Source organism: Bactrocera dorsalis, chromosome 2, assembly GCF_023373825.1.
Source record: "Bactrocera dorsalis isolate Fly_Bdor chromosome 2, ASM2337382v1, whole genome shotgun sequence".
Lineage (NCBI taxonomy): Eukaryota > Metazoa > Arthropoda > Insecta > Diptera > Tephritidae > Bactrocera > Bactrocera dorsalis.
Genome location: NC_064304.1, coordinates 68573559 through 68599468, shown reverse-complemented (window position 1 = coordinate 68599468; position 25910 = coordinate 68573559). Strand labels below are relative to the sequence as shown.

At 36.2% G+C, this 25910-nt stretch overlaps 1 protein-coding gene across 1 annotated transcript in view; it reads right to left on the bottom strand.

Moving 5' to 3' along the window:
* The window catches only part of LOC105227453 (putative hydroxypyruvate isomerase), a 66392-nt gene that overhangs the window by 9950 nt on the left and 30532 nt on the right, over positions 1-25910 (bottom strand). The window contains exon 3 of the mRNA XM_049450242.1: positions 15693-15865. Coding sequence (XP_049306199.1) covers positions 15693-15865 — 173 coding nt within the window. The remainder of the gene's footprint in view (positions 1-15692; positions 15866-25910) is intronic.

Below are 25910 nucleotides of genomic sequence, written 5' to 3'. Positions count from 1 at the left end.
AATAGTTGCTGGCTTATTTCTGTAGACTTTAGACTTGACGTAGCCCCACAAAAAATAGTCTAAAGGCGTTAAATCGCATGATCTTGGTGGCCAACTTACGGGTCCATTTCTTGAGATGAATTGTTGTCCGAAGTTTTCCCTCAAAATGGCCATAGAATCGCGAGCTGTGTGGCATGTAGCGCCATCTTGTTGAAACCACATGTCAACCAAGTTCAGTTCTTCCATTTTTGGCAACAAAAAGTTTGTTAGCATCGAACGATAGCGATCGCCATTCACCGTAACGTTGCGTCCAACAGCATCTTTGAAAAAATACGGTCCAATGATTCCACCAGCGTACAAACCACACCAAACAGTGCATTTTTCGGGATGCATGGGCAGTTCTTGAACGGCTTCTGGTTGCTCTTCACCCCAATGCAATTTTGCTTATTTACGTAGCCATTCAACCAGAAATGAGCCTCATCGCTGAACAAAATTTGTCGATAAAAAAGCGCGAAACACATTTCGAACCGAACACTGATTTTGGTAATAAAATTCAATGATTTGCAAGCGTTGCTCGTTAGTAAGTCTATTCATGATGAAATGTCAAAGCATACTGAGCATCTTTCTCTTTGACACCATGTCTGAAATCCCACGTGATCTGTCAAATACTAATGCATGAAAATCCTAACCTCAAAAAAATCACCCGTTATTTTGATGGAAGCGTTAAATTTTTTCTTTCGAATTACATACGCATTTTTAGAGACATTCAACACCCAATGATGAAAAAAATCGTTATCATGTCAGTGTCCAGTTTGTCAATATAGCCAGCCATCCGCTTTCCTTGGAAGATATGCACTAATACAAGTACCTTAAAACTGTTTAAGACTTTTTTCGATATTTTTCCATTCTAAATTCTAGCGTTTGTTTTCGCCTCTGAAAGCTGCGGAAAAAAGTTTTTCATATATGTTAAAGGTTCAGACCAAATTTAAAATATAGTAATACTGGCCAATGTTTTTGGCGGTAGTGAGTAGCATTCATTCATTCCTATTATACCGCAACGAACGATAAGAGGTGTATTTAGTACACCCACCTTGTATTCCAGCAAAAAAAACCATCTGTCAGTCTTCAATATCTTCCACATGTATTTCATATATTTAATTTCAGTTAATAACATTTTAATATTCACATAATTCTCTTTAATATAAACAAAATATGCGAATGGAATACGTACATGGAAATTTCATCCCATTGTGTAGTAAAACACTCTTCAGACTTAATAACACCCAACGATTACCCTCCTCCCGCCCAACCGATGCGAGGGGCGCGCAATCCGCGAGATCGTCCGAGCTCTCCCGCGCAGTAGCGCGAAAACATTATATGAGCGCGAAACATATGCTTAAAATTAAAATATTCTCGATTCGTAATCGTCTTTTCCCACATACATCTGCTTATAGTAGGGGAGCCCAAGAGGGGATTTTTGCATTTACTCAAGCGTGTCAGAAAACTTTTTGGGGAGAAACATTGCACCTTTTTATGTACCGCTACCAAATATGAGCCCTTAATATGGAGGCGTGCGTTGGGGGGAGAAAAAAAGAGAAAAAAAAATCGATCCTTCGGGAAACTCGAGCGCGTAAGATTAAGAGATGGTATATTAAATACATGAAGACGAGTGTATATTTCAATATTCTGACAGTTTGAGGGTGACTTAGAGAAATAGCAGGGTGACAAATTTGTAAAAAAAACGTCACCTTGAAATACTCGAGCGCGATAGATTGTTTTTCATTTTAAATGTAATTCTGTCAGAATCACGAAAATCAAATAATGTGACAGTTTCCGTGGGGCGATACAGGTAAAATCGTCGATAAAAGGTCAAGTGTACTGATCACCATAGCGTGGTTGTTGTTAGTAGATTCTTGACACTTTTGTTTGGTTCTCACTCTCTCGCACCGTTCTCATACTAACATCTGCCGCAATGATGACATCTCAGCTGATCACCATAGCGTGGTTGTTGTTAGTGCTTGACACTTTTGTTTGTTTGTGTGTTTTCTATTTTTTTCCGCGGCTGAAGGCCTCGTAGCCAGTCCTGCGTTTATGTATTTATATAATAAAACTCCTTTTGTTATATGAATTATTATAAATAAATAAATAAAATATTTTTTTCCGTTTACAGCGATCAGTTTTACATCCATTGTAAAAATGAGTGACGTTAGTATAAAATGTGTTTTCTGTGGCGAAGAAACATATGAAAAAATCAAAAAGTTTACTCCACAAACTCTAAATAAGTGTATAACTGTTTTGGAGTATCGCAAAGAGAAGTCGGTTGTCAGTAAGTTCAAGAAAAGGAAACCAACTTCGACGATGATTCGAATGACGAAAATTGACATGTTTTTTTTTATTTTATTTTTTCAATTTTCATATTAATGAATTATTAAATTTTCTATACATATATATGTATACACTGTTTTTATTACATCCTGTAACAAAAACAAGAACCAAACAGAATTCTTCCACTTTTAAATCGTCAGATTAACAATATGCCTCTATATAATTGTCAGATTATCTTTTGGGAAGACTCTGACATCACATTGTAGATCACATCGTGAACGCACTGTTCCCCACACACGAAAGCAGGGCTAGTGATCCAGAACAAACATTAAGATCTGCGCAAATTCCCCACTTCAGCCTTGAAGAGCTACAGCTAGCCACTGGCAAGCTCAAGGCCAACAAATCACCTGGCCCGGACGGGATCCCAGCAGAAATCCTCAAAATAATCGCAGCAGAGCGCCCGACAGTACTACTAAGCATGTATAACGCCTGCCTTAAAACCGGGATATTTCCTGAACCATGGAAAAAGCAACGGCTGGTGCTAATCAGTAAGGGAAAAGGAGATCCCAACTCGCCATCAGCATACCGTCCTCTATGCATGCTTGATACAGCGGGAAAGCTATATGAAAGCCTAATAAAACCCAGACTCGAAACGGCTATTAACTAAGCTGGAGGACTGTCCCCTAGACAACTCGGCTTTAGACCCGGCAGATCAACTAAAGGAGCCATATGCATCATTGAAAGCGTAGAAGCAGTACAGCGTAGATAGCATAAATAAAAAAGAATAGTATTACTGGCGACTCTAGATGTCCGGAACGCCTTCAACAGTACTAGATGGGTGGACATGATCGACGCTCTCGAAAAAAGCTTAAAAAACGTAGTCCGCTACCTCAGGGCTGTGGTGCGGAGCTACCTCAGCAACAGAAAACTGCTGTACGAAACCAAAGAAGGGTCACAACAAATAGCGGTTACGTCAGGAGCAGCACAAGGATCTATTCTAGGCCCAGACTTATGAAACATTAGCTACGACGCTATATTAAAACTAGAAATGCCAGACGAATCATATTTAATTGGCTACGCGGACGACATCGCGGCAGTAATCACAGCAAGGGATACAGAAGAAGCGCGAAGAAAGCTGAATCAGGTCATGATACGGACGCAAACATGGCTTGACACCCACAACCTCCAGCTAGCTACGGAAAAAACAGAGCTGCTACTGTTAACAAACAAGCACATACCTCTCCAGATAAGCATACACACAACTACGGACATTCTTAGGACACAAAGAGCAGTAAACTACCTAGGCGTAAGACTGGACCCCAGACTAACTTTCTGGGTACAAATTCAGCACGCCGCAGGAAAGGCAGCGAAGATCACTTCTCAACTGAGCCGATTAATGGCCAACATAGGAGGCCCCAGCGAAGAAAAGTGAAAGCTCCTAATGTCGACGACAATCAGCGTCTTACTATACGGAGCCGAGATCTGGGCAGACGCGCTTAAAAAGGAAAACCGGCGTAAGGTAATGGCCAGAGTGCACCGCACCGCAGCCGTCAGAGTTGCATCAGCCTACCGGACAGTATCCGACGATGCAATATTAGTTATAACCGGTAATGCCCCAATCGACCTACTAGCATACGAAAGGAAAAAGCTGTGGGAGTTAAAGAAATCATCCGATCATAACAAGAGCGCAATACAACAAATAAGGAAAGATACAATAACAGCAAGGCAACAAAGATGGGAGAATGAAAGTCGCGGCAGATGGACGGCCAGGCTAATAAAAAATCTAGACTTATAGACAAGCCGTAAATTCGGAGAAGTCGATTTTTACATAACCCAGTTTTTATCCGGTCACGGATACTTCAAAAAGTACCTCCACAGAATGGGAAAAGTCGAAGAGCCGTCATGCCTATATAACGACGCGACAGAAGACGACGCTGAACACACCTTTTTCGAATGTGTGCGCTGGCGACAAGAACGCGCCGCCGCAGAAAACTTGGTTGGCCCAATAAACGCGGACAATTTAGTCAGCGTGATGTTGGAGAGTGAAGCAAATTGGGAAACTATCAAGAATTTCGCAGCAATCTTGCTCCGCAGGTGCGCAGATGTAAATCTCTCAATGAGAAAAATGGAACGCCACCCTGAAGTAATGCGAATGCGGTCCCAGGGTGGGCGACGGTTCCTTAGAGGGGGGTTTTTAGTGACCTGCAAGTGGCACATACCGCTGCTGTGACGATAGTACTGATGATGCGGAAGGCAAAAAAAAAAAAAAAAAAATATTATTATTATTATTATTACACCGTGGAACATTTTTGGGATTATTGTCTGGGGGCTGAGAAATTCTAAGTCAGGGTGATGGTACTAGGTCAGTATAGTAAAACCCTTAAAGGGTTTGGCGTTCGTATGTCAGTTTTTTTTATGACCTTTTAAATTTTTTCCTTATCTTGATGTTTTTTCGCGAACCACTTGTCCGATTTTGATGAAACAAATTTAGAAAAATTAAGAAAAAAAACTACATAAACTACTAAAAAAATGAAGTAAACATTTTTATAATTTTTTATTTTTATTTTATTTATTTATTCTTATTTATTTTAATAAATATTGCCTAAAAAAATCTGCAAAATCTTCATATTTTTTTTAAGTATAGTTCCTAAGGAAAATTATTAATACTAAACTTTTCAATGCAACTTTGATAAGATTTGTATCTCATAAATTTCCGTATTTGAGGACCAACACATATTGCAATTTTTAGCTTTTCCATACTAAGTTGCCTGATTTACCTTCGTGTAACCTCTGGCTATTCAGAAAATTCATATGACTACTCCGACAATACCGTTTTGACTCAATTGCAGATATAAAAGCTGAATCTATGGAAGAAGGATCTGATGGCCATCTTGACCGAGGATTTTTCCAAGTGCAATGATGACTAGAAAATTCGTTGGCATAAGTGTATTGCAGTGGGAGGGGATTACTTTGAAGGAAATTAAATGTACAAAATTCACCTTTCAATTTGATCACAGTAGTATGTAATAACACTTCACAGGTGCAAATATATAGTATAATCCGATCCATGTCAAATTTGGTGAAGATACCACGTCAAATGCGAAAGTTTTCCATACAAGAACTTGATTCCGATCGTTCAGTTTGTATGGCAGCTATATGTTATGTGGTCCGATATCGGTAGCAATTTTTTGAAGAGAAAATGACGGTTGCAAAATTTCAAAACAATATCTTAAAAACTGAGGGACTTGTTCGTATATATACAGACGGACAGACGGACGGACAGACAGACAGATAAACATAGCTAAATCGACTCAGTTCAACATACTGATTTAAAAGGTTTCCGACGGTTTACTGGGTGTTACAAACTTCGTAACAAACTTAATACACCCTGTTCAGGGTATAAAAACACATCCAACGCTTTGACAAATTGCTTTATCAACCGTAACTTCATCACATACATAATCAATGGGTTCATTTTCAAAAAATACATTTAGTAGATTGTAAGCTTGAGAATGGGGACCACTCACGTCAAGCTTGTATGCGCGAAATATAAGCGCAGAACGTTGACATTATTAGAGAAAAAACTTAACAAATAATTCTATATTCGGTCATTATATGTATAAGAAATATCATAAAAACAATAGCATATTCAATATTTTATACTCTTGCCACCAGTTGTTACAGAGTATTATAGTTTTGTTCACCTAACGGTTGTACGTATCACCTAAAACTAAACGAGAAAAATATAGGGTTATACATATATAAATGATCAGGGTGACGAGAAAAGTTGAAATCCGGTTGACTGTCTGTCTGTCCGTCCGTCCGTGCAAGTTGTAACTTGAGTAAAAATTAAGATATCTTGATGAAACTTGGTACGCAGGTTCCTAGTACAAAAAAATTTCGAGTTCGTAGATGGGCGTAACCGGACTACTGCCACGGCTACAAATCGCCATTAACCGAAAACATATAAAGTGCCATATCTAAGCACTAAATTAGGATATAAAACTGTAGTTTGGTACAGGGGATCGCAGTAGCGCCCCTGTGGGAAAACTTTTTTTTAAAAAGTGGGCGTAACAAGTTTAATGTACATATCTCCTAAGCCATTTAAGCTACAACAACCAAATTTGCTGAGTATAAATCTTATAAAAATTTCTACCGATAGTGTGAAAATGGATGAAATCGGATAACCCCGCTCACTACCCATATAACGATACTGTTAAAAACTACTAAAAGCGCGATAAATATATAACTGAATACGCCAAAGACATTAAATTTTACTACCGACATGGTACAGGAGAGCTTTATCAGAGACGGTGTGAAAATTGGACGATGGGACCACTTTTTAGTCATATCACGAGACTCGACGAACCGATTTCGGCAAAATTTAGTACGTGACATTTTTTTTAACATTCTTATATTAATTGTAAAAATGGACGAAATCGGACAACAAGCACGCCTTCTTCCCATATAGTACAATTTTAAATTCCACTTCGATCAGTTTCCAGTGCATTAATTAGAAGTAATTAATATAACGGGATAAAACACGAATAATTTCTTTAGTGTGTGCCACATCATTATCAAAAATATTTAAAATCCAATAAAAACTGTTCCAAGCACCTAGGTATCGAATATTTATACACCAGTACCTACAGCTGACTTTTAATCGAAAATGTCGGTCAATGTGTGATATATATAACTGGAATAAAGGGATATTATTTTTATAATGGTCTATTTGTCCATATACTTAAGTTAAAAATTTTCGGACATTCGGGTGACTTTGTACCGCAGTCATATTATTGAAAAAAACAAGAGAACGTGTTTTACTCAAAACAGTGTATCTTTATGCCTAAAATAAGTAAGCGATAACTTTACTTACACCCTATATAACTAATATCAGGAAATCGATATTTGATAGGGCGAAATTAAAAAACGTTGTTTCTCAATTTTGTAATAACAAAAACCTTAATTAATTTGAATTGAAAAATAAAAAAAACTTTAGTCCCAAATACGAAAATAAAACTTAATGCTAATTATAGGGTTTCAGATATTTGTAAATTTTTAAATTTTATATTCCTTTCCCTTTAAACCTAAATTTGTAAGTCCATTTTCTTATTTGTTATTCCAATTTTTATATAAAAAAAATATTTTATTAATTTTTAATCTAAGATAGTTAAGGATTAAATTTATAATTTTTATCATGAAATTAAAGTATAAAATTCTCTATTCTTATCCCAAAATCAAAATTAATAGTTTGAACTCAATTTATAACCCTTAATTATCTATATAAAGGGTGATTTTTTAAGAGCTTGATAACTTTTTTTAAAAAAAAACGCATAAAATTTGCAAAATCTCATCGGTTCTTTATTTGAAACGTTAGATTGGTTCATGACATTTACTTTTTGAAGATAATTTCATTTAAATGTTGACCGCGGCTGCGTCTTAGGTGGTCCATTCGGAAAGTCCAATTTTGGGCAACTTTTTCGAGCATTTCGGCCGGAATAGCCCGAATTTCTTCGGAAATGTTGTCTTCCAAAGCTGGAATAGTTGCTGGCTTATTTCTGTAGACTTTAGACTTGACGTAGTCCCACAAAAAATAGTCTAAAGGCGTTAAATCGCATGATCTTGGTGGCCAACTTACGGGTCCATTTCTTGAGATGAATTGTTGTCCGAAGTTTTCCCTCAAAATGGCCATAGAATCGCGAGCTGTGTGGCATGTAGCGCCATCTTGTTGAAACCACATGTCAACCAAGTTCAGTTCTTCCATTTTTGGCAACAAAAAGTTTGTTAGCATCGAACGATAGCGATCGCCATTCACCGTAACGTTGCGTCCAACAGCATCTTTGAAAAAATACGGTCCAATGATTCCACCAGCGTACAAACCACACCAAACAGTGCATTTTTCGGGATGCATGGGCAGTTCTTGAACGGCTTCTGGTTGCTCTTCACCCCAAATGCGGCAATTTTGCTTATTTACGTAGCCATTCAACCAGAAATGAGCCTCATCGCTGAACAAAATAAAGCGCGAAACACATTTCGAACCGAACACTGATTTTGGTAATAAAATTCAATGATTTGCAAGCGTTGCTCGTTAGTAAGTCTATTCATGATGAAATGTCAAAGCATACTGAGCATCTTTCTCTTTGACACCATGTCTGAAATCCCACGTGATCTGTCAAATACTAATGCATGAAAATCCTAACCTCAAAAAAATCACCCGTTATATGTGTAAAAGAAAGTTGTGTTGTTACACCGTTTATAACTCTAGAACGGCTGAACCGATTTGGCTGGAAATTGGTGGGGAGGTAGCTTAGAACCAGGGTAAGGACATAGGATACCTTTTAACTCTTTATGTCAAATATAACTCATAAATCCAAAAATATATTTCAAATCATAAGCATTTATTCAAAATTCATGTTTTTAGGAATCATTTGTACATACATATATATGCGTATAATTTTAAACAGATTCTTCCTCAAAAACCACGTCCATCCCAAAACACTGATGTCATAACCTTTCCAGCCGACTTTTTCGTCTTTCCACGCCTGAGAAGCGGTTCCACATGTGCAGTCCACTAGAATGACTGTCGATTGGACTCCAGTGGGAAATGATGGAGCTATGTTTCTATTGTCACACACCATTGCCAAAATTGGGTTTTATTACGATTAAAGAGCACTCAAATACTTCTTAGAATCAGTTATTCGCTGCTTTTGTTGGATTATGAACTTGCGAGGCACCCACTTTGTACAGAGCTTTCGCCTCTTTAGAGCATAATTGTCCTAGGTGCTCGTTTCGCCTGTTTCCAGCTTAGCAAATATCTTTTCAACGGTGGACTTTCCTGAGCCCAAATTCAACAGTATTTTCCCCCAAAAAAACAATGCTTTATAAACACACGAAATGCTTTAGATCCACTTTTTTGTAAACTAACACAAGTTGCTTCGCAAAAATGCTATATCTCATTAACTAATAGTTGTAATCCAACTAATAGAAATCATATACATACAGTACCTTTCCAATAAATTACGAACGAGAGCAAAAAAACAAAAATATATATATATATATATGGCGACAAAATATTGAATATGATTCAATACAAAAATATAATAATTTAAGTTTAATGTATATAGCATATAAAAAATAATTTTTTTCTAAAATTAGCCAAATATTTATGTTTTTATTAATGATTAAAGTTAGAACTATTTTCTACTTCGTTCGTAATTTATTGGACAAGTACTGTAGATGGTAGTAGTATATTATCTATGTATCAGCCATAGTGAAGCGTGGGCGGGTCCTCTAGTTTAATTATAAAATTCATAACTCTGGTTCCTATTACACGGAACAAAAATACAACCGATAGTAACACAAATGGATACGAGTGCTTTAGAAGCCTACGTGTTCGGAGGAAATTGAGGACAATTCTTTTTTTTGTTAGTCTAACGAAATACATTCAATGATAATGACTTTTTTTATAATTCTTATTAATCCATTAAAATGTGTATATAAGCCTCATAAAATTCAGAATAGGTCGCTACACCCACATTCTGACAAAAAAAAAGCACTGGGAAATTGTCGTCAACCAGTTCGTTTACAGCAGTTGCTTAAGTTGGTACACCTTAGTAGTGCGTTGCGATTTTTACAATGGATAAAAATATCGAACTAAGAATTTGTCTCTTGTATTTCTAACCAGAGCTCGACATCTCTCGGGTCCAATCAATTCTTTTGGTAAATATTTTGGGTATGAAACACGTTCTTGCTCAACTCGTTTCGTTAAAGCTGACTTTTTTCAAAAAGAGTACGATTGTGATTGAATTTAAAGCCAAAAACGCAATGAATACCACCGATCAACCTGATTTGGCCCGTGTGATTTCTTCTTGCTCCCAAAACTGAAATTGCCGCGCCGTGGAACCCGTTAAAACGATTTACGGTAAAGGAGCTGAAGACCATCCCAAAAACTGCTTATGAAGTGTTTCGAACATTAGAAAAATCGTTGGCATAAGTGTATAACATATGGTGGGAATTACTTGCAAGGCGACAAAATAAATATTGATGAATACTTAAATATTTTGCGTTTTATTTTAAATTTGTCACAATGCACGAGATATTTCTGAATGTTCCAGTTTCCAATTTGAACAACTCAACGAGAATGAGATATAAATATGTATGTATTATGTAAATAATATGTGTTCATATGTGTTTAAATGAGTTAAGCATCCACCCCTTTTACCCGACACTAATAAGACAGCTTAATTTACCACAGCTGATGACTCTATATCACACCACAATTGAGAACATCACCCAGCAAGTGGCCACCACACTAATAATACAATACCACTCAACGCAACTCACCACACTTCGACATCAATCAACCCACTCAACAAAAAGGATGGGAAAAAGGATAGCGAACACAATTCATCAGAGAATCATCGTTGAGACACATTCGCGTATACACTGCCTACTGCCTTCGCTACTCAAAAGCAATTCTACATTGTGATCTCGATAAGTGGAAATTCGATCTTCGGTATTGGTTTCTCGCCGCCCCGCTTATGGACATTTCTTTCAAAAATAAAGTTTATTAAATGTATAACATTTAAATTATAAATACGTTAATTTATATTCTTCAAATAAAACTAAATTTAAATTTATTTAAAAGCGCTTGCTCTACCTAAATTGTGTATCCTTTAACATATGGTCCTTCGAGCCTTACAGAAAGGCACTATTGGATTTTAAAGTAAAAATCTTAAAACAGAACAAAAGTGTGGTGACGAAAACAGTGTAAATAAAAAAAAAAAAGACATACATACTCACATACGTATGTATATATGACCAAGAGTGCGGTAATAAAAAGTAAACAGTTTCTGACACACTAAATATATGTTAAAAGTACAGTGAGTTCAAAAAGTGTTCACGTATAGTTAAAAATAGTGCATTGCTGCTGATCTTAAAAAAAAAAAAAAAAAATAAATAAATTTTCAAATAAAATTTTGTTTTACGAAAGGCGTAAACAAAATCAAAAAAGTGCTGAAAACCAGAATACACATACATATATTAAAATAATGCGGTGACACGCAAACCAAATTCTAATTATAAACTTCATCAACATTTACTAAAAGTGAGTGTCAACCAAAACAAAAATTAAAACAGTTCAAACAAAAAAGACAAAACAACAAAAGTAGAGCGGCAACAAAAATTTATAAAATATATACCTACACATTCATATGTATAAATAAAACAATAACATTATGTGGAAAACCAAAAAAAGAGGTGACAATTAGTTACAATTTTAAAAGCACAAACAGAAAGAAAGTAACGTAGGTGAAAATATATGTAAATCTACCTAATAAATACTGCAAAAGCAAAAAAAAATCAAAACGACAACACACAGAAAATCGGGCGCGAAACGATAAAACAAAACATAAATAAAAACAAAGAAACGGGCGCGAATTTTTAAACCAAACTAAAATAAACAAAAAAAAACAACAACAAACATAAGTACTAAAACCAGGAACAACCAAGTGGAAGCCGAGGAGAAGGAGTTGGCATCAACGGCCCGAATACCCACAGGCACATGCATACATTGTATATTTACATCCGAATTATCCTTAAAAACCCTCCTTGGAAAACAGAGTGAGCGTATTATGTCCATTATTTATTTAATTTATGCACGCATGTTTATGCCTAAAATATACAGTCGAATTTAATATTATTATTATAATTAAAATCCGACTCAACGGCTATTAAAATTTTTTCAAAAAGAAAAATACTAACTTTGTGTTCTAAAAACGCACAAAATTATAAAAAAAAGGAATCAAGTGTTTTCTTGTAATAAATTTCCGGCAGTACTTATGCTTCATAAAGCATTAAACACGACTGCATACAACAAGTAAGCAAAAGCAAATATAGTCGAAAATATAAAATAAAAGACAAAAACGGAAAAACAAATATATTATATCTGCATATACATACATATATGTACATATATGTATGCAAAACATATTTACGAAAGTGCATATTCACATATAAAAGTGCGCATCTTTTTTCAATTTCGTTTTAAATCTCGCTCTCACTCTTTCAATAACAATTATAAACAAACATACGGCCAAGGAAAGATTTAAAAAAGTGAATTGATCTCTCTAACGAGCTCTCAATTGCTTAAGAATATAAGAATAATCATAAAAGCACAAACAATTCGTGCATGCTTATGTAAATAGCGCATTGATCTCTTCAACGAGCTCTCAATCGCACAAAACATAAGTACCTACATACGCATGTAAATACAAGTACACGTATTAGGGTGTGCCTAATTACACAACATTAGGACATAAGAAATATAAATTAATTAAAGCAAAAAAAAAAAATTTTTTTTTAGCAAGATAATCGAAATTCAATCTGTTTACCTGAAAGAGTATTCGGTTTCAAGCAATACTCTATTGCCTCATTTAAATCAGTTACACTGAGAGAAAAAAAAAAGTTTAATTATTTACAGATAAAAAATTAAAATAAAATCAAAATGGTTAATAACGCAACAAATCAAAACACACCTGTAGGAGCTACACGCTCAAAACAGGCTATTAAATTCATTTCAGAAAGTGACAGTTTAACAAGATACTGCACTAGATTTGCCTCTTCACCGATTCACGAACACTCGGAATCGTTATTAGAAGTAAAAGGCCAAAATCTTAAAAATTTTTGGACTCGCCTCCAAACGGCTCATGACGCCATTGTAGATTCTGACGATTCAGATCTGCCACAAAATTTTAAATTATCTGCTTATGCCATATACGAAAACTGCTTAGACCAGTTCGAAGAAACAAAAGCTATGATCTCCGATCAAATAAAGCTCATTAAAGCAATTGCACCTACTCCCCACAGTAGAGTAGAGCTGCCACAAATAGAAAGTCAAAAGGCAAGTTTCGGCATCCACCTCGAGGTGCCGCCATGTGATACAGAAACATTCTACGGAGGTTATGAAGAATGGCCGTCCTTCCGGGACATGTTTACAGCCGTTTACATCAACCATCCAGAACTATCAAAAGCACAAAAACTGTATCACCTACGATACAAGACAAAAGGTCAAGCAGGCGTCATAGTAAAACAGTTCGCTCTTAATGACGATAATTTCAATTTGGCTTGGGAAGCTCTAAAAGCTAGATACGAAAACAATAGAATACTGGTCGATAAACAAGTAACGACACTAATGAACTTGCCAAAAATTAATAAAGGAACAAGTGTAGAATTCATCAACCTAGAATCCACTGTTTCAAATTGTTTGTCGGTTCTATCGACACTTAATATTCCCACAGACAGCTGGGACCCAATTCTGGTAAACATTTGCACCGCCGCATTACCAGAAAAGTCGTTACTTCTATGGGAGCAATCGCTCTCATCACGAAAAAAGTGCCCAACATGGCAACAAATGAAAGATTTTCTCACCACCCAATATGAAATTGCGGAAAGGTTAGAAGCAAAACTATTCAAAACTAAGAACAAAAACGACCAAAATGGAAGCTTAAATAGACCCCAAGTTAGAAGCAAAAACAAATCAAACAGAATTTTTAACAATACACAATCGTTCACATCCGAACAAAGAAAACATACGTCATGCGAACTATGCACAAGAGGGCACAAGCTAAAATCTTGCGAAAAGTTTAAAAAACTTAATATAAATGAAAGGAACAACTTTGTCAGATCAAAAAGACTCTGTACAAACTGCTTGTCCAATGCACACAATTTTAAAAATTGCAAAAGCAAATTTAATTGCTTATATTGTCACAAAAGACACAACTCAATGCTTCATTACAGCAGATATCCCATCTCACCTCAAAGAAGCTCTTATACACAAAGAACCACGGGTTTAATTGCTAATGCAAGTCCCGAAAACCAAAATTATAAAAATTGCCAAGAGACACCATGTTGCTCGAAGGCACAAAAAGTTCAAACGCTGCACAGCGAAACACAAAGTGGACTAGTTACCGAACTAGTTACAACCATACCAACTCAAGTTGAGTATAATAAAAACAAATACCTTAATTCACAATTAAGGAAATGTCAAGAGTTAAGGAAACTTCCCCCAATAACTACTCAATCAAACAATGGCCGGTACGTCTAACGACTACCCCTAGAGCCACAATATTCCAATACCTCACATATTGGTAGAAAAAACAAAGTAAGATTTCGGTCTAACAATATTAAGAACTCAAACATATGTTACTTTTCGACCTCGCAGGATGGCTTTCGCCAATAATGGAAAAAACACAATTGTGAACCAATCCTAGAGCGGTGGCGGGCTACTAAACGCCAAAGTGGTGAGAATCTGTTGTACAACTTGAACACCCCACTAAAAAATTATTATTCTAATGAAGCCGTTCGCAATAACCGGCCACTCTCTCGCAAGAACCCTCTAATTCCACAGCTCAAAACTCAAGGCTGAAGAGCATGCACTCTGGCGATATCTGAGTCAGGCGTGGCGTCACTATATTTCATAAAAATAAAAATAAATGATATACCAAATCAATAAAATAAGAAATTGTAAATAACCACAAAGAAAGTTAATAAGAGCAAACAACGCATACACATGTTCACTATAATAATAAGTCGGATAAACCCGCAAAATATAGTTCCTTGCCATACACACCTATGTTTAAAACCAAAGGCGTTTTCAGAATTTACAGCATGTATTCTGAGCCCTCGGCAACTCCACAAGCAGAAATACATGCAACAACGTGTTATACTAGGCAAAATATTCGCCTAGGGGGCCCAGGATGTTTAAATGAGTTAAGCATCCACCCCTTTTACCCGACACTAATAAGACAGCTTAATTTACCACAGCTGATGACTCTATATCACACCACAATTGAGAACATCACCCAGCAAGTGGCCACCACACTAATAATACAATACCACTCAACGCAACTCACCACACTTCGACATCAATCAACCCACTCAACAAAAAGGATGGGAAAAAGGATAGCGAACACAATTCATCAGAGAATCATCGTTGAGACACATTCGCGTATACACTGCCTACTGCCTTCGCTACTCAAAAGCAATTCTACATTGTGATCTCGATAAGTGGAAATTCGATCTTCGGTATTGGTTTCTCGCCGCCCCGCTTATGAACATTTCTTTCAAAAATAAAGTTTATTAAATGTATAACATTTAAATTATAAATACGTTAATTTATATTCTTCAAATAAAACTAAATTTAAATTTATTTAAAAGCGCTTGCTCTACCTAAATTGTGTATCCTTTAACAATATGTATCTAATTATATTTATAATTGATTTCTGGAATTGCATCAAATACGTTTCCTCATGGGTAGATACGAAAGGCATTTGTAATTCATAGAATAAAATTGGTATTGTTACTAATGTTTTAAATTTATTTTAATTCACCTGTTTCGTATGAGTTCATAAAGTATGACGGCAAGGCATATTTGTTGATCGGTTCAATCAAGCCCACCATGTCCTCCTTTTCTAAAATGTCTGCTGAATATTTTAAATTGCTTTTGTAGATAACCAAATGTTCGTTTGAATCTCCTTCAGTGAGTCCTGCCATTATATGAATCCTAAAATATATAAGTAAGAAATATACAATTACGCCAATGCTTACTTCGGTATTCCGAAAATTAATTACTATGATATCTAAACTCTAACTTTAAGTCTAACTTATGTTAGGTTTTATTATGGATTAAACTTTGTTTAAATGCAATATAGCGTATCTGAATGTCGTTGCTATAATTTCGATATACAAGGTCTGTCGCAAAAGAAACAGGACTGTTAAAAAAACAACAAAAAATTAATATTTTTCAAAAGTTATATTTTTTTATTAAAAGTAGTTTCCTTGTGCTTCGATACAGCGTTTAGCCCGGTCAATTAGTATTTCAAATGAGTGTTTAAGGTAATTTTTCGGAATGCTCTTGAGAATATCGGTCGTCGCCTTTTGGATAGCTGAAATGTCCTGAAACCAGTGTCCTTTCATGGGCAAATGAAGTTTTCCAAATTGGTAAAAATTACGACGAATGCGTGACAAAAGACGCTTCATAACACCAAGGTAAAACACAGCATTAATCGTTTGGCCAGGTGGGACGAACTCTCGGTGTACAATACCCTCGGAATCGTAAAAACAAATCAGCATTGTCTTTATATGCATTTTACGACCGATGACCAAAAGCTGCTGTCACTTTTTGATCGATAACATCGATTTTAGTTATCCAATTGTCTAAAAATTTTCACAAAATGTCAACAAGAGATCAAACTATTTATTTAATACTAGCTTACCCCGCAGCCGTTGTCCTGCGTGAAAATATGTGTTTTGAAATGAATAGAAAGTTAAATTTATCATTTCATTTTTTTCAATGCAACACGGCTTGATAAACAAAATTTTTTTGGTTTCTGTTCCGGTGTACAGAAAAGATGGTTTTCCAACTCGTGAGCACGCCACTTATATCTGACCGTGTGAAAAACATAGCATTTCCAAATTTATGCCACACACTATGCGAATATCCTTGTGTCCTGTCATCTCAAATGCAATTTTCACTGGAAACGGAATACGTTTGAACTGAAATGGTAAATCGATAGAACTCAAAGGAATTCGTAGAATCAAGCATTCTACTCGATAGGTGCGTCACAATCAGTCAGGTTCCATTACACAGTTTCGGCGCATGCAGATTGTGAAACATAACAACGACAGATCCAACTTTGAGACGCAAATGCTGCGGTGGCATACCAAGCCTCTCCAAAGAATTTAGAAATTCCACTGGATAATTCACGACATCGTTTTCATTGTCAAGACGAATCATCGATTTGTATGAGCGCAATTTGACTTTGAATCTTCCAGTTTAAGTCAACAATATCGGTATTTTTGGCAGCTAACATTGCGCGTACACTTAAGAAATCGTAGTTACGATAATTTGGCAAATGCCGGAACATTCGTGATGAGTTATCTTTCGTGAGTTGATAAACGGCAGATGGAATTGATATCAAACCACCGGAAGTATCAACCGGAATTGATCCCTTTTCAATTTTTAGCGAAGACGATGTAGAATGTCTTCGGCATTTTCATTTTTGTTCGTATCGCATAATAGACGCGGATTTGAAGGCTGACATGTCGATATTATTATCGCGAAAAGTGTGCGAACTTCATTTGCATTCCAGTGATTATCATTTTCCAGCAATTGTAATTGTTGGCTTGCTTCTCAAACACACCTGGATGTCAATCTACTGGCTGGCCTTGCTTTCTGCGTAAATATTTCTTCTACGATGCATTCTACTGGGTGGCTGATGAAAGTCGCTACCAAAAAAAAAATAAATAACTTTTTTTCTATTTAATGAATCTGGTTAATTTTTTTTTTTTTTTATTTTGCAGATTGACTTTTACATTTAACAAAAATGGATAACTGGGACACTGAAACAAGAATTTGGATTGTCCGCCGCAATCACGTACTGGAGTCCCTAGTTTCAGTTTAAAGAGAGTATAGGCGTACGTTTGGCGGCAATCCTCCGAGCAGATGGACCATAATGAGACTTGTAAACAATTTTGCCGAGCATGGGACAGTCAACAGAAGACCTTACCATCGAAACCCTTCAGTTCGAACGGAGGAAACAATCGCTGTTGTAGCTGCTGCCATACAAAACAATCCACGTGTTTCGACAAGAAGCTTATCTGCTCAAATGGGTGGAAGCAGACAGTCAATTATGCACAAAGATTTGGACTTATCTGTATATATATAAATATTCTGACCGTGTGTTTGCATTTGAACTGCTCCTAAACGGATGGACCGATTTTGATGAAATTTTGTGTGTATGTTCAAGAAGATTCGAGAATGGTTTAGATTTACAATTTGGTCCACTGGGAAATGTTTTTTAAATTATTTTTTCATTTTAAATCAATGGTTAATTTTGGAATGTTTGACCGATAGATGGCGCTACCATCGCAGTATCCAATATTCAAACCTTAAATTGGCGTAAACGTGCATTAAAGAAAACGATGCCAATATAAAAGGCGACATCTGTGGATCAAGTTTTTATATTGTGGACAGAGTTGTTCGTTCTTAAGTAATAAATTGGGTGATTCAATACATCTATGGGTAGCTATAACATTTTTTTCACACCTGCTAACTATTGGAGGGGGTATCTTGACAGGCAATTTAAAATTGCAAAAGGTCTGCCATAAAAAAATAGCGGCATAACTGAAGTGTTGATAAAAAATTTGAGATATACAGAAATCTTTTCGAAGCATTGCACAGAGCAATGCAATATTTAAACGGGAGCGATGAATACATATGTATATGCGTACAATTTCAAACTGATCCTTCCTGAAAAATAATAAAATTGCTAAATATTGGGAATGGTAGAATATAACTGCAATCAAATACACAATGCAATGAATTAAAACTGGCTCATTTATCATTCGATGAATATACCACGGACATCCCAAAAGACTGATGCCATAACCTTGCCAGCCGATTTTTTTTGTCTTTCCACGCTTGAGAACCGTTTCTTAATATGCAGTCCACCAGGCTGACAATGGATTGGACTCGATTGATTTCACTGATGCACAGCCCAAATTCAGTAGTATTTTTACCCCATAAACCAATTCCTTCTTAACGTACGAAATGCTTTTTGATTCATTTTTGTTGCTTCATCAAAAATGCGATTATTCCTTAACTAATACTTATAATCTAACTAATAGAAATCATATAGATTGTATTAGTAGTACTATCTATGTATGAGCCACAGTAAAACGTAAGTGGGTTCTCTTGTTCCCATATAAAATTCAAATGGCCAACAAACTGAACGCTGCAGACTTGCGGATTCGTTTGGAATTTTGCCAGAAGATGCTTCAAATGGTGGAAGAGGATGGAAACATGTTGAACTGTCTTTTCATGTCTGACGAGGCCCATTTCGATTTAAACGGCAACATAAACAAACAAAATTGTCGAATATGGAGTGCTTCCAACCCACAGATACTCCATGAGACGGAATTGCATCTACTTCGTGTCAGAATGTGGTGTGCAGTTTCATCACGCTGCATTGTCGGGCCCTACTTCTTCGAAGAAAACGGTCACACCGTTACGGTTACTGGAGACCGTTACTTGAGCATGTTGAGAGAGTTTTTCTATCCAGAATTACACCGAATGAGAATTTCTTTCAACTCTGTGTGGTTTCAGCAAGATGGTGCAGCTCCTCACATAGCCCAACCTGTTATGACAGAATTGCGACGAAAATTTCCCAATAAGCTGATATCCAGAAACTCCACATTCCGTTGGCCACGCAGGTCGCCTGACTACTGCACCTGACTTTTTCTTGTGGGGTTATTGCAAACAGGAAGTCTACAAAGCAAAACCAACAAATTTGAATGAACTAAGGCAATCCATTCGAGAAACAATTGCGGCTGTTCCTGTCTCAACTCTCCAAGCAGTAATGAACAACTTTTTTTAAATTTAAATTCCATTATTTTTAAAACTAATTAAGCTATACTTAATAAAATTGAATGAGCTTTAACATGAATAAAAGAAAAATGTTTTCCATATACTGAAAAAAAAAAATTATTTGAGTTTCTTAATGTAGCAAAATTCATCAGCCACCCTGTATGTATAATATCAAGGCATTTTCGAATAGAGAAAGTTCTCGCAAACGGTTCACTGACGAAAGTTGAGAAAAAAACTCGTAAAAGTTAATTTTGTTGCTGGCGGTGTTTCCACTGACTGTACTGTATTCTCTGGGCACAAATAGACTCTTTGGTCATTCTCCATATTAACTGCGAGACGCACAACAGTCGGAAAACGTTCATGAATTGCAAAAGTAAATATCCTACAAAGTGCTTTATTGCAGTTCACGTATCGACCGTATCGTTCAAGACCAATAATTGCCATGTTGCTTCCAATGGTGTCGTAATTACAAACGTATTTTATGGATTATACCAAACTGCAATAAGTAACATTGACATGACTTTTGGATGTGAATTAGACACAGTGGCGAATATGGTACGATCCATGTGTTGTCAACTTCGATGTGTTGTTAACTTTGATATTCAAGCCACTAAATTGAATGCTAAATGTTCTGCCATTGTCGTCTGGTAAGCGACGCCGATACAGTGGATATCCATCTTTTCTAGTTTGCGTTTCCGAAAGAAAAGCACGTAGATAGTGTTTCGTGCATTATTGTCAGACAAACAAACCGAAGTAGGATTGTGGTGTCCGCAAAGCCCATGAACCATATTGGTTTTCATCACTTCCTATAATATTGGATCTTTCTCTGCATTAGGAATTTCCGCAGAAATGATCTCATCAATTTGATCTGGTGTAACCACCATCCAAAGAAGAATGTGTGCGTGCGCCATTCTTCTATTTTGCCACTCAACAGAGTACATCTAGCATCTAACAGCACCACATATACCTACATTACTCCAAGATAAAGTCCATGAAACATCGTAACTGTTGTTTGAAAAGTCGTGACGATCGCTTGCTAATTGACCGCGATTCATAATACCGCACATATGGCATCGCATCCTGGGAGTACTCGGTCATGTGCCTTGGGCTGCTAATGTAAGTTGATGCCAAAAAGAACGCCGACCGCAGCAAATTTCAATCTGTAGTTGATCACTTTGTGTGCAACACACATAACATTTTCACCGAATAATTTTTAAAAGTTTTTGAAACAAACGACAAATTTGAACGATTCAAATAATTAAAAAACAAAACAAAAAAATTGAAAAAAAAAAATTGTATGGAAAAAATTAACTTTTTGGAATTGTTCAATAATCCGAATTTTCCTCACAAAAAGCATACAGGTTTTTTATTTCTAAACCTTCCCCGATCCCCACAGAACATTCTCTTAAAATTTCATCAAGATTGGTTCAGCCGTTCTCTCAGCGTTACTAATAAACCAACATTCATTCATTTGTATCAGTATGAGAAAAAGAGGAGGGCTGGTTTTAGGTGTTTTCCGGCAATTATTCGGATTTTTCTTGCCGTAAAAAAAAAATTGGTCCAGGCGTTGTTGAGTTATGCGCTTACCAACAGATTTTGCGATTCATTTTTATATATAAGATACCCACCAATAGGTGGCGCCAACAGAAACAGTTATATTTAAAAAGTTCTGTTTCTTTTGCGACAGACTTTGTACATATCTTTTGTATTATGTGCATTATGTTCAAAAAACCAAACACTTTTACAATTCTAATTTTTACTGAGAAAGTTTTAATAAAATTCAGGGTGCGTGGTTGCACACTCATGACCAGTGGAACTGCCCACATTTTGTTCATAAATATATTTACATGTGTATGCTAAAAATTATTTTATTTGCTTAAAATTTATGTGTCGATTAATAATTAAAATAAGTTTAGACATAATTGTGGTATCTACTTCACTATAACAATTATTTTTGTAATATAAACTTAGTTATAACAATATATAATTAAAGGGCGCAATTGAGTAATAAAACCCATTTGAAGAAAAATTACAAAGAAAAACTAAGAATACTACATTTGTAACGCTTACTATGGTTATGAACGAAGTTGAATTATGCGCTCATAAACTGAATTACAACATTTGGTGTTATAATTTTGCGTTAGTTTATGAATTCTGTCCGAAACTAGCGCTATGTTAGCCAGAAACTGCAGATTCACAGAGGAGTGGGTCCAGGGCAGGATCAGTATCATTTTTAAGTTTCATTTGTGTCACTTGCAATTTCCTTAAGCCATAACTTGCTATAGTATTGTCCCAAAAATTATATAAAAATAATCAGTTTATTTTTAATATTTATACTGGATTTGCGATTAATGAAAGGGTAATTAAAATATTTAGTTTGTTAATAATATGTATCAGCCAAGTCGCTGTCTCTTAATTCGCTGAACTATCTCAATTTCACAAAGTGCGTTCCAAAGTAAGCAGAACTTAAAAAACACATAAATGTCTTTTTCGGCAAAATCAATTTATTTTGCAAGCCTTTTGAATGGCCTCTACGTCTGCATAACGTTTTATTTTCAAGGGCAAATGCTTTTTTCGAAAGGTAGAAGCCCCACGGTGCTATATCAGGTGAATACGAGGAGTGGTTAATGGTTAAAATGTGATTTTTGGTCAAATAATCGGTCACAAGCGTCGATCGATGAGAGCATTTTGTGGTCGTCAGTCAATTTGTGCGGAACAAAATGTGCACACACCTTTCGTAAGCCCAAATGCTCGGTCAAAATGCGACAAATGGATGTTTTGGAGATGTTCAATTCCATTTCCATGTATTTAAATGATGATTTTTGATGAATTGACGCAGTGGGCCAATGTTGATCGTCATTTATGTCCTCACGACCACTTTGAAACCGTTGAAACCACTCGTGAACTCTGCTACGGAATAGGCAATCACTACATAAACCTGTTTCATCCATTGAAATGTTTCGGTAAAAGTTTTACCAATTTTAAAACAAGATTTAATGTTGGCTCATCGTTCGAAGCTCATTTTCGCACCAATAACACAAATATACTGCCAATTAAAACGCAATAACTTCACTTCCAATATATGAAATGTCATGAAATTCTCACTGGACAATCGATAAAAATAGATAGATTCTAACGCACCAGTCGACATATAGGGGCAGGGATCTAGATTCAAAAAGGCCTGTTTACTTTAGAAAGTACCTTGTATATCTCATACAAGTCATTATTCCATCGAATGCGATTTTCGACATAGAAGGATGGCAATATTGAGTGACTTATCTTCTTTTCTCCTTTACTGGCGGAGAAACCACATATGCGGTTATAACCGAGTTAGCAACAGCGCACCAGATGTTTCTTTTTTTCTCAAGGGGGCGCCAATTGAAGATTCCAAGCGAAGCCAGGTCCTTCTCTGTCTGGTCTTCCTCTTTCTCTGCTTCCGCCCGCGGGTACTGCGTCGAATACTTTCAGAGCTGGAGTGTTTTCGTACATTCGGACAACATGACCTTGCCAGCGTAGCTGCTGTCTTTTAATTCGCTGAACTATGTCAATGTCGTCGTATATCTCATACAGCTCATCGTTCCATCGAATGCGATATTCGCCGTGGCCAATGCGCAAAGGATCATAAATCTTTCGCAGAACCTTTCTCTCGAAAACTTGTAACGTCGACTCATCAGATGTTGTCATCGTCCATGCCTCTGCACCATATAGCAGGACGGGAATAATGAGTGACTTATAGAGTTTTGTTTTTGTTCGTCGAGAGAGGACTTTACTTCTCAATTTCCTACTTAATCCGAAGTAGCAGCTGTTAGCAAGAGATATTCTGCGTTGGATTTCAAGGCGGACATTGTTGTTGTTGTTAATGCTGGTTCCAGGATAGGCGAAATTATCGACAACTTCGAAGTTCTGACTGTCAACAGTGACGTGGGAGACAGGAGATATTTCGTCTTGCCCTAGTTCACTGCCAGAACCTTTTGCTTTGCTTCCTTATGTAGTTTGGAGAAAGCAGAACTAACGGCGCGGGTGTTGAGGCTAATGCTCGATTAAATTCAGTAAGCAACTAGAATTATTTTCTCCAGCAGACATCCCGACATAAAGGCAGGTCCTTTTCGTGCTGTCAAAAGCAGTTTTGAAATCGACGAAGAGGTGATGTGTGCGGACTCTCTTTTCACGGGTATTTTCCAAGATTTGGCGCATGGTGAATATCTGGTCGGTTCTGGATTTTCCAGGTCTAAAGCTACACTCATAAGGTCCAATTAGTTTGTTGGCGGGCTCAAAACTTTCATTGCATGAATTTCAGATATACCTGAGAACATATATGCAAGGAACTTTATATATATGATAAATAATACTCATTGACTGATTTCGGCATAAAAATTCTTAGAAAAACGAAAATAATTTTATGTAGTATTCTTGAGTGAGAGTAATTCGTATATAAAATATAGAATAATGGGTATACAAGATGTATTAGTTACTTTTATCTATTTGTGGCAATACCACATACTTTTAATATGGTTCCTGAGTTTCATTAAGGAACACTTATCATCACCAGGTTATGTAGTAAAGTAGAAAATCGTGATATTATATGGCGACTAGGATAAGTTTCCACCCGTTTTTATACATTTTAGGCACAAATATACATTATTTACAGTAAAACACGATATATGCAGTCGGCACAAAATAAACCAGAAGTTTGATAAACTTTGTATCCAATTCAACACATTTTTGATATTGTCAGAAAATGATTTTTTTATATTAAGCTACAGACACATATTCAGTAGCTAGGGGCTTGGGCAGTTTTGGTTCGATTAGGACAATTTTTGGTCGTAACCGTGCACTATTCGGGCAAAGTTTAATTTTATACATTCATTGGTCCTCGATTGACAAACTGGAAAGAATAAGGTGGAATTTAAAATTGTGTTATATGGGAAATAGGCGTGGTTGTAGTCCGATTTCGCCCATTACTGCACTGGAACATAGGAATGTTAAGATAATATTACATATCGATATTAATACTAGTCAAGTAGGTCTTGTGATATTGGTTTTCACCTAAATGTAGGCGGTGGCTATAAAAGCCTCTTATATTATCCTTGGTATAAAATTTCATCTACTTTTAGTGTCAGTAGCAGTGCTTAAGTGATTAGCAAACTTGGATACAGTATCTTAAGTGATTTATGAGATGTGTACATTGAGCATCTTATAGGACGGGTATTTCAAAAAAATGTATTTTGCTAAGCTGGTACGACTGTCCTTAATTACTATGCCAGAATATGAGATCAAACTGTCAACCAACAGCTTCTTAAGTCGGACAAAAATGTCGAACAAAGAATTTGTCTAAAATTTTGTATTTCTAACCAAATTTTGAGCGTGGAATTGTTGCAAAAGGCTTAAGAACATTGAAGTCATGCCTAGTTCTGGATTCAGAATTGGTTCCATGTGATTTTTTCTTGTTCCCCAAACTGAAATGGCCGCTGTTTGGAACCCGTTTCCAGTCGATCAAAGAGATGCCGTTCCAACGAAAGTCGGGTCTACGTAACCGAAACTGACCCGGATTTTTATCCGGCCAAGGACTGTCATCTCGGAAGAATTCTACATCTGCAGCAAGAACAACATAAAACAGATTTCGTTGAAATAGCTGTAGGCCATCCCAAAAAGCGCTTACGAAGACTGGAAAATCGTTGGCATAAGTGTATTAAATCTCGTAGGGATTAAGTTCAAGGTGACAAAATAAATACTGATGAATTTGCATGTTATTTGAAACTTCCTGGTACTACTACTAAAAAAACTATTATACACTGTTTCAACATGTTACCAGAGTATAAAAATAAACAGGAAGTAGGGAGAATTTGGAGGGAACCGTAGAGCAAGCTGATCACTGAAATTATTACGAATCTCTCCATCATAAGATCATGTGAGAAGAAATGAAGTCCAAAACAGAATCATTATTTGTTACTTTAATGTAATGTCAAATAATATTGGGTCGAAAAAAAGTGTTTTCGTATTTTGTCAGTTGATGTCGTATATCTCCAGTGCTACCAATCACATTGTGTCAACCATATAGTGTTGGAAATGTGAGACTTTAAGCTTCATTAAACCAAAAAATTAAATTCGGAGAAGTTGAAAAAAGTTACAACAGTTTAAAAATGAGCGAAAATAATGAAGAAATTTGCTATATTTTGAATTT